The sequence below is a fragment of the Hordeum vulgare genome, chromosome 7H (assembly GCF_904849725.1).
Source record: "Hordeum vulgare subsp. vulgare chromosome 7H, MorexV3_pseudomolecules_assembly, whole genome shotgun sequence".
NCBI lineage: Eukaryota > Viridiplantae > Streptophyta > Magnoliopsida > Poales > Poaceae > Hordeum > Hordeum vulgare.
The window spans coordinates 270560230-270569774 of NC_058524.1; the positions used below are offsets into that span (position 1 = coordinate 270560230).

At 43.6% G+C, this 9545-nt stretch overlaps 1 protein-coding gene across 2 annotated transcripts; it reads right to left on the reverse strand.

Annotated features, from left to right (window-relative positions):
• Window positions 1-1236: 1236 nt before the first annotated feature.
• Window positions 1237-6119, reverse strand: LOC123407195 (uncharacterized membrane protein At1g16860-like). 2 transcript variants are annotated; one of them, XM_045100275.1, is made up of 5 exons: window positions 5843-6119; window positions 3290-4309; window positions 2264-2419; window positions 1884-2095; window positions 1237-1798 (listed from the first exon to the last, which is right to left on the reverse strand). In XM_045100275.1, exons 2-5 carry the CDS (start codon window positions 4175-4177, stop codon window positions 1606-1608), a joined length of 1449 nt encoding a protein of 482 aa, XP_044956210.1. In that variant the 5' UTR covers window positions 4178-4309; window positions 5843-6119; the 3' UTR covers window positions 1237-1605. The 2 variants fall into 2 exon arrangements, with proteins under 2 accessions (XP_044956210.1, XP_044956211.1); XM_045100276.1 differs by having other exon boundaries at window positions 3290-4271; window positions 5843-6112.
• Between the last annotated feature and the right edge of the window lie 3426 nt (window positions 6120-9545).

Sequence of the window (9545 nt, forward strand, 5' to 3'; positions counted from 1 at the left end):
ATGAGTCATGCACTTTTGGTAACCATAGAATCCAATCCTTGCTACTGCATCCTTCTTCAAGATAAATTAGTCATCGTAGGACCGGACGTCATTGTAGAGGGGGTTGAAGACATTTTATTCGCCACCAGAAACGCCGACAAATATTGTCTATGAATAGGACATTCGGGGCAAAGTAGTCATCCATCAGCATCAAATGTCTATGTGTCTTGTCCTAATTCAGCATTCAATGACCATTGATCAATCCCTTAAAATTAAAAACATGTTCTTCCACACGTTTTACCTCTACAAGGACCCCATGCATCATCGCATTTCATGTATCCTCCTCAACAGATGAGTTGTCCTATAGGAGCGGATGGGACCTACCCGACGAATGGACATGTGTAGGCCGACAATGGAGGACAAGTGGCAAGGCGACCGTGTGTGGCGGTGGAGGTTGGGCTTGGCGGGCAACCAAGGATAGAGCGACGACAGGAAAGGCGGAAACGGATGCAGGGAAATACTCCCTCTGTCCCAAAATAACTGTCTCAACTTTGTACTAGCTCTAGTACAAAGTTATATTAAGCTTAAGACAGTTATTTTGGGACGGAGGAATAGAAAAGGGTGAAGATGCAGGTCCAGACAAGGTTTTAGATCGGGTTTTGGGTGGGCAAGGACTGTCTGTCTTGCGTGGTAGCAGTCCGGACTCTCCAAAAAAAGCTAGTGTACTTCTGATTTACAAGAAAACGGACAAGCGGACCCTCTACACAGTCCACCCAAACAGCATAGATTTTAGGGCTCCTTTGATACAAAGGAATTTTATTAGATTTTTTAAGAATTTGGATCCTTAGAATTTTTTTCTACGATGGTCGTTTGATTCGTAGGATTGAAATCCAAAGATTCGTAGGATTGAAATCCTTTGGAATTTTTCCATAGGATTCGTTTGTACTATATTTTGGAGGAAAATTTCCATCCACTCAAACCTCTTTATAGAATTTCTTTATTTTTTCTGTGCTATCAAACACACTTCCAAATCCTGTAGTGTAAAAAAGGACATGCCATTCTATTCTTACGTTTTCCCTATTCCTGCATTTTGAAAATCCTACGAATCAAAGAGGCCCTTAGGGTCTGCTTTGGAGATGCCCGACACGATAGTAAAGTGCAACATGTCTGCTCATGTAAGGATGTGCTGAGCATGATGAGAGTAAAACAACAAACCTGGTAAAGATAAATTGACAAATCTCCTGATGAGAACATATCTACCATGAGAGCTGGAGTTATGTATAAAGAAGTATAGATACAGATAGGGGAATTGGAAGAATGGTTTATGATGTTGTAATTCTACAAACCAAAAGAAAAAAAAACATATGAACATGGTCCCACTCTAACTCCAAAGAGACCCATGGTAGTACTGAAGCCATCAATCTTACAGGTACTCATTGCCCAACCAAAAAAGAGCAAAATGCATAAAATACTACACAATCAAGCCCTGAGCAACTGACTATCAATATTGTACTAAACCATAATCACACCTTGCATTTGCACATTTGTTCAATCCATAAAATAAACCCAAAGTCAAATATTGGCTTCCCTTTTCCCCAGGTGAACTGCCATAATGAGGCTAGATAACTATACTGGAATTACATCACCGTTCGACGTGTCTTCACATCTTAAGACTAGCCCATCAAGGCTAGTTGGGAGGAGGCACTTGCCCCACTGACAGCCAGTGTTGAAGGGTTCAGGTGGTGGAACAATCATCAACACATTGTCGTTCCTTTGAACAACACCAATGACACTAACAGTGTTTCCCTCCTTAATGTATCTGCCATGCAAACATCCATGTCAAATGAAATGGGTAGCTATAAATACAATAGAGATGCAAAAGCCAGAACAAGAAACAGTAATACCCTTCTTTTAGGCGCATTATACGATCATCACTTGAGAGGTTTCTTTCCCGTAGCCATCTCAAAAATTCAGGGGACATGTCCTTGTTTTCAGGATTTATGTCAATAACAACAGCTTCATTGACATATGGGATTAGCCGTGCACCATATCCTATTTTGACCAATGCTCGCAGCCCAGATTGGAAATCAGAGATGTAGAAATCAACCGCATGCCGCTGCAGCAGTTGTATACAAAAGGAAAATGTAAGAGGAAACGTTATTAATTCAATAAGAGTTGCAATACTTGGAATTTTCAGTTAAATCCTTATATTGCCTCATTACTGTGGGATTGTGAGATCCACATCATCTTGGTGATGAAAATTTCTAGCTAATAAGAAACTCACTTCAATTGAACGTAATCCCCAAGTAAATCGGCGATGCTGAGTGTTGGCAGCTTTTGAGTCCCAACCCCTATATTCATACAAGCAGGACGAAGTGTATACACATCTTGGAACCCTTTGAAATGAGGACTCAAGGGGGAAATTTCCACAAGTAACAACCTGTCAAGTTAAAAACGATAAATAAGGTCCTACTACTACTGAATATAAAAGAAGCGCTACTGCTTAAAACAGTTATGACCATAAGCTAACAATGAAAAAAAATATGGAGAAATGAATATATTATTACAAGATGCACAATCAAATTCATGTCCTTGTACTAGGAAAACATCACATCTCTCTTTAAGCATAATATATGATGTAATCTGGTCAAGGTATGGATCTCCGCGACCAAAGTTTATTTTTTGAAACCATTTGCAGTATTCTGCCAACCTATGTATGAATTAACTTAATGCTGAAACAGTTAGTAGTGCGGTGACTACTAAGTGACCTTGGTAGCATGTGTTCCTGGCACAAAAATAATATTTTCCATTCTTTCAAAAAGATATAAAAACAATCGCACATGTAGATACTAGTATTATGTGTAGACTTTATATTTGGGTTATAAACATGCATGCTTGTGTCTTGTGCAAAAAGAAAAAACTTATTGCACAAAAATTCAGTGCATAATATATGTTTGCACGTACATAGTAACACTACCATATGTACATGACTGAATTTCTGCAGCATTTTTCAAAACATTAAAATGACCTTCTCATTTTTCTAAACAAAACAGTGCATGTGAGCTCAAGTGTAACAAACACACGTAGCATTAATACATTACGAGTTAACAATGCAATTCAGCAACACACCACAACTGGCAAAGGTACAACAAAGAAACAATGTAATTTGAGGATCACTACTAAATTGTAACATAAACAAACAAATATATGACAAGACAGAAAGCAGAAAATTAAATGTAAAACATTAAGGGAAGGAATGAATAGATGGAATAATTTATGAGTCCAAAAAGGTGACCAGCATTACACATACCCCTGTGACCTTCACATACTCTCCATCTTTTGCTGTTCTAAGATCAGCATCAGGATAGCGACAGACAAACCTAGTCATGCCTCTTGTTCCCCAGCAAATGTTCCAAACCAAGAGTGCAGCAACAAATCCAAATATCACCACAACAACTACCAGCAAAATCGGATTATGAACAGCAGCTAGAATGAAGCCACCTGCTATGAACCCCATTGCAAAGAGCAGAATAGCCGCCCATAGTATCGGCTTTGGCAAACTGGCCTTAAGTGAGTAGCTATTTTGCTCGTTAAGATTTGTAACAGCTGGGTTGTAAGCAGAAGAGGTGGCACGCATCTTCATCGATACAGTAGAATCAAGAGTGCCTGATACTTTTCGTAGAGCACCAGATGAATTCAATTGTCCAGAGGAAATAGGTCCTGATGTGATTAGCCCAGTTGTCGGAAGAATCGGCGGTAGATGGCCAGAATTCTGGCGAGCCATTGGGGTCACTCCCCCTGACTGGGGGCCAGAGGATCTCTTTGTAGGTTCTCCATACTTATTGAGCGGTCCAGAATTAGATTTTGCCCTTGCCGAACCTCCAGTGCCAGGAACCGCTGCTGAAATAGAACCAGAGTAGTTGGATCGAGAAGCAGCACTGGATACTGGTCCAGAATTGGAAGCAGCACCACCAAATGAAGTATTCCTTGAAGGTTGATTACCCAAAGGGCCAGATTTCCGTGACTTCTCAGCATGGAGATCAAACATCTTCCCTAGTTCTCCTGATTTCTTGATGTCACCCCCAGTGTATGGCATAGCTGCAGAGCAAACAACCGGAGCCTTTTCCTTTGGTTGCTCAGGTCGCCCAGAGACATAAAGCCCATTGCTTAATTGGTGGGATGGAAACCGAGAACCCATGTTCTGAACCAGTAGATTCAACTATGACCTTAGTACATCCAAGTAGTTGTATTAGGTATTGAATGAGAGACTAGCAAGCTTTGGAGCACACCATCTGCATTCTCAGATACAACAAACACCTTGCATCAGCACCTGAGGAAAAATATATCAAACAAATGCAACGTCAATTTGGGTGTACAAAAAGGGATATGCACGTAAGATTCATAATTATCCCATTCAGAGGAAGAATTATAAAAGGAACTGCACAGAATACAAAACAAGAGAAGTCGGAACATAGAACCACCTAGTATATACTATTACTAAATATGGGACTTGGAAGAGCTTTAGATGGAAGAACGATCTCACTGAGTTCTGCCAAGTCCCAACAGATTGTAGCAGCTCAAATAGTTCAAGGCGACTGATGGTCTAAAACTTCCAAAATATAGAACCATTAATTACGGGATAAATCCTACCAAAAGTAGCAAAAGTAAATTAGCAGATACCCTTAGAGCATGTAGCCATGATTTCACCATGCAAGCATCATATTAACAGCGATTTGCAAAAAGAAACTATTAACAACTTGTTGCACATTAAATAGTTCATCGAAACTATTAACAACTTGTTGCACATTAAATAGTTCATCGCTAACTCAACATATTCCGTCAAACAAATGGCAGAATAATAGGAATTTTATTTTGCAGAATGGGCAGGTAGGCAGTGATAAGAGAACTAATTGTGGTAATCCTGTGTTCTTACTTCTTAAGCGGGGTGAAACTACACAGCCGCCCCAGAGCCTTACTAGCAGAAATTAACAGCCGAAACAGACAGAAGCAGCTGCCATCAAAAGCAAATCTTCTGATTTCGCAGCGCCTTAATTTTGGGGGCAACCCACACTTGTGTGATAAACTAATGCTCAGCTCCCTCCAAAAGACAAGCCCCGGTAAAACATGCAAAATTCGCGGAGGGAGTTAAAGTATTCGCACAAAAAAATTGATAGTGATGGCTACATAAAAAGCAGGAATGAGTCTTCCAAGTGATTTTCAGCAGTGGGATAAACAACCAAAAATGTCAGCAACACCACTAGATCTTGAAGTAGGTGTAGCTTAAAGCTCCGGCAAAAACCTACAGGACAGCTCAATTCGAACAAGAAGCGATGGAGGAACGCATTAAACAACCTACAGTTAACTCCACCAAGCTCTTCAGTGGGAGATTCTTTCTACTCTACTTAACCCCAATGCACATATAATCCATAACCTGGTGTGAGCTCATATTTAAGTGCAAATCATCGTCATTCTAATCGCTAGACTGAGAAAAGCTCCGGTTGTACTATAGAAGGCGTCATCACGCAGTAATGCCGGCATCTGCAGATCCAGACATTAGTGCCAGATCCAGGCAAATCTCTCAGTCCAAGAACTCAAAAACACTGCAAAGTTCACATAAACCAACACAAGATCCGGACAACGCGGACCGAACAAGACACAAATAATTTGGGAAAATAAACCTCCGGCCATTATTACTTCACCAAGTAGAAAACTAACAAATCAGCAACAAAAAGCCTGGCGGAGATCGAGCATTGAAGAAAGAAACATTTGAACCAGCTTGCCCGCACTGACGGCGAAACAAAGAAGAGGACTAAAAGAGGGGCACACTCGGAGCAATCCAGACAAGTTAGGGCTCGTCACCAACCGAAGAAACCAATCCTCCAAGCCCGGGTGGATCTCCCTTCTATGGTATTCCAGCAGAGGAGTGCGACGACGGCGGCGGAGGCGGAACGGGAATGCGAGAAGGATTCCTCTGTGGCGGCGTGCGAGCGTGCGTGGAATGGAAGGAGTGGAGGGAGGAGGGTTGTTCGGCCGAGATGGTGTGTTGGATGACACCGTCGGCGCTGTGAGGAAAAAGGAAGCTCTCTGGGTGTGTCCGTCCGTCTGTCTCTGTCGCTGTTGGTGGACCTACGCACGCAGGAGCAACTCAGCACAGTCGCCGTGCACGCAGCCTTCAAAACGAACATGTACAATGATGATATATAAATATGGGATGTCTCGTCAGAAAAAAGTAGTTTAAAATATTAATTATCAAAAAAATAGTTTAAGACATTTACATTGATTCTTTTTTAATGTAAGCTATCATTAGTAACCTCATTAAGAAAAAGAAAAATAAAGATTGATACGCATGCATCTCTACTTTCCCACTTTATTTTTCAACATTTTACATCGAATCATATTTTTTCTCTCCAAGCATCCGCCTCTTGCTGAGGATCCCGTTACATGATCCAAACCTATATCCGATCCTACGTAGCATATGGGGCATCACCCTCAGGCTATGCATTGGTCAATGCCCTTAGATCAACTTCACTAAAAACAAAAGGTAAACGGAGCCTAGGGAAAAAAACTCACCGTCGTCGAGTAGCCTCCACTGCACGAGCTCCCCTCACCGTTGTTGGGGTGCATCATCGAACAAAGCCAACATGGCAGCGGCGGCGAGGCCATTTTTTCCCTTTAGCACAAGGTTGAACGTCGCGAGACCATTCGATCTGGTGGGGAAATGTGCTCCGCGGAGTGTTTGCTAGTTGAGGTGCTAAGCGACACGAGGACAGAGGTGCGTCTCATGGTACTAGCCCAGGGGGCGCATCTGGCGCGATTACGGGGTGGCAGCCGGTGCAGATCTGAGTGTGACTACGCTCGTGGTGGCGCGGTGGCCCGGGGCGCGTGCCGTCACGACGTGGACATCGTGGTGGCACGCGTCGCCTATGTGCACAGGCGTCGGACGTGTCGAATGTGCGGAATTCACAGGCGACAACGCACCAGGAGTATGCGCACTCTAGAACTAGGCTCCATTTGGCAACGATCATGTGGTGAGGCTGCCTCCACTAAGGTCACGTCATCAACGAGCTTCCCGGATAGCACACCGAAGATGCAGTCCTTTGAATTTAGCTCTGCGCATCTCCACGGAGAGATGGTCTTCACGGGTTTGGTTTCTCACCGAATCCGGGAGTAGCTCGAGTTGCCCTCCTCGGGACAATGTCAGATCGGGCCCCTCAAGAGTGTAAGAAACCTTTATCAGGATCGATGACCATGAAGCCGCTATCCTCACGCACGATGTCAGCTCAAGCCCTAGAAGAGCGTCATAAGCCTTTACCGGGATTGATGTCGCGTCATATCTTGAAGCCGCTCTCACCGGGCACGTTGTTGGATTAGGCCCCTAAGGAGCGTGAAAAAAAGTCAGATCGGATCTCGAACTCACTTCCCCGGGGCATTGGTGTCATATCAGGCACAGGAGAAGCGTGGGAAACTTCTCTTGGACTTGATGTTTGATCGGATTCAGGAGGTTGCTAGGTTGGATTTCCATATCCTAATGTCATATCACATCATGGAACTCCCCCGGGGTTGATTTTTTTACCCAACCCACCACCCATCTCGTCGCTAACGTCAAAGATCTCACCAACGTCCACTAAGGAACCGCCCATAGGGTCTCATCAATTCCCTATCTCTCTCGGTCTAAACCTGACACCAACACGGTCTATCTACCTAGCCAGGTTTGTCGCTCCAACATACACATGAACATCTCTCTCCCCCCTCCCCCTCCCTCTCTCTCCCTCCCTCCCTCGCTCGCTCTCTCCCTCCCTCCCTTCCTCTCTCTCTCCATCCCTCCCTTCCTCACTCTCTCTCCCTTTCCCTCTCTCTCCCTCTCTAACACACACCCACATCACCTCTCCATGTATCTTGGTCTCTCTCTGCTCCCCGCGCGCACACGCACATAAACACTTTTCCTAGCTAGCTCTCTTATAGACACACTACCCTTCTCACCTTCTCCCGGCCCTATCAATGTAGTTAGGTCTCTCTATCTATGTGACATGCACGTGTTCCTCTCTCCTCTGTCTCTCACTCACTGTCTGTGTATACTTGATGACATGTTACGCCAATTGGTGTAGGGGCCAACACCAACCCAGAAGCTAAGCCTATTTGATACATAAATAGGAAGGTAAATGAGACATTCCAAGGATGTTTAATTGCAATATTATGCGAGTGATTATGTTTGTAACATGTTTGTATCTGCCTTGTATATTTATAAAAGACAGATAACGACGATCGTTTCCCATGTCCTTCTTTAGCCAGCCAGGGCAACCCAACATCCAAGACATTGGCGTGCAAGTCTACAAGAGGCAACTACAACCCTAAAGTTAAGTGAACTTGAAAGCACAATTGCTCCCTAAGGTGGTTTTGGTAATTAATCACAACATATGCATCATTATGTTGGAAATATGCCCTGGAGGCAATAATAAATTGGTTATTATTATATTTTCTTGTTCATGATAATCGTTTATTATCCATGCTAGAATTGTATTGATTGGAAACTCAAATACATGTGTGGATACATAGACAACACACTGTCCCTAGCGAGCCTCAAGTTGACTAGCTCGTTGATCAAAGATGGTCAAGGTTTCCTGGCCATAGACAAGTGTTGTCACTTGATAATGGGATCACATCATTAGGTGAATGATGTTATGGACAAGACCCAAACTATAAACGTAGCATATGATCGTGTTATTTTGTTGCTATTGTTTTCTACATGTCAAGTATACATTCCTATGACCATGAGATCATGTAACTCACTGACACCGGAGGAATGCCTTGTGTGTATCAAACGTCAAAACTTTACTTGGTGACTATAAAGGTGCTCTACAAGTATCTCCGAAGGTGTCCATTGAGTTAGCATGGATCAAGACTGGGATTTGCCACTCCGTGTGACGGAGAGGTATCTCGGGGCCCACTCGGTAATACAACATCACAAACAAGCCTTGCAAGCAATGTGACTAAAGAGTTAGCCATGTGATCTTGTATTACGGAACGAGTAAAGAGACTTGTGGGTAACAAGACTGAAATAGGCAGTCGATACCGACGATCGAATCTCGGGCAAGTAACATACCGGAGGACAACGGGAATGATATACGGGATTGTGTGAACCCTTGACATAGAGGTTCAAACGATAAGATCTTCGTAGAATATGTAGGATCCAATATGGACGTCCAGGTCCCGCTATTGGATATTGACCGGAGACTGTCTCGGTCATGTCTACATAGTTCTCAAACCCGCATGATCTGCACACTTTAGGTTCGGTGACGTTTCGGTATAGTTGAGTTATAGGTGTTGGTGACCGAAGGTGTTCGGAGTCCCGGATGAGATCCTGGACATCACGGGGAGCTCCAGAATGGTCCGGAGGTAAAGATTGATACATAGGAAGTCCTATTTTGGTCACCGGAAAACTTTTGAGCTCATCGGTAGTGTACCGAGAGTGCTGGTAGGGTACCGAGGACCACCGGGAGGGGCGTGACGACCCAAGAGCCTTGTGGGATGTGAGAAGAGGTGGACCTGCCCCTGGTGGTCTGGCCGAA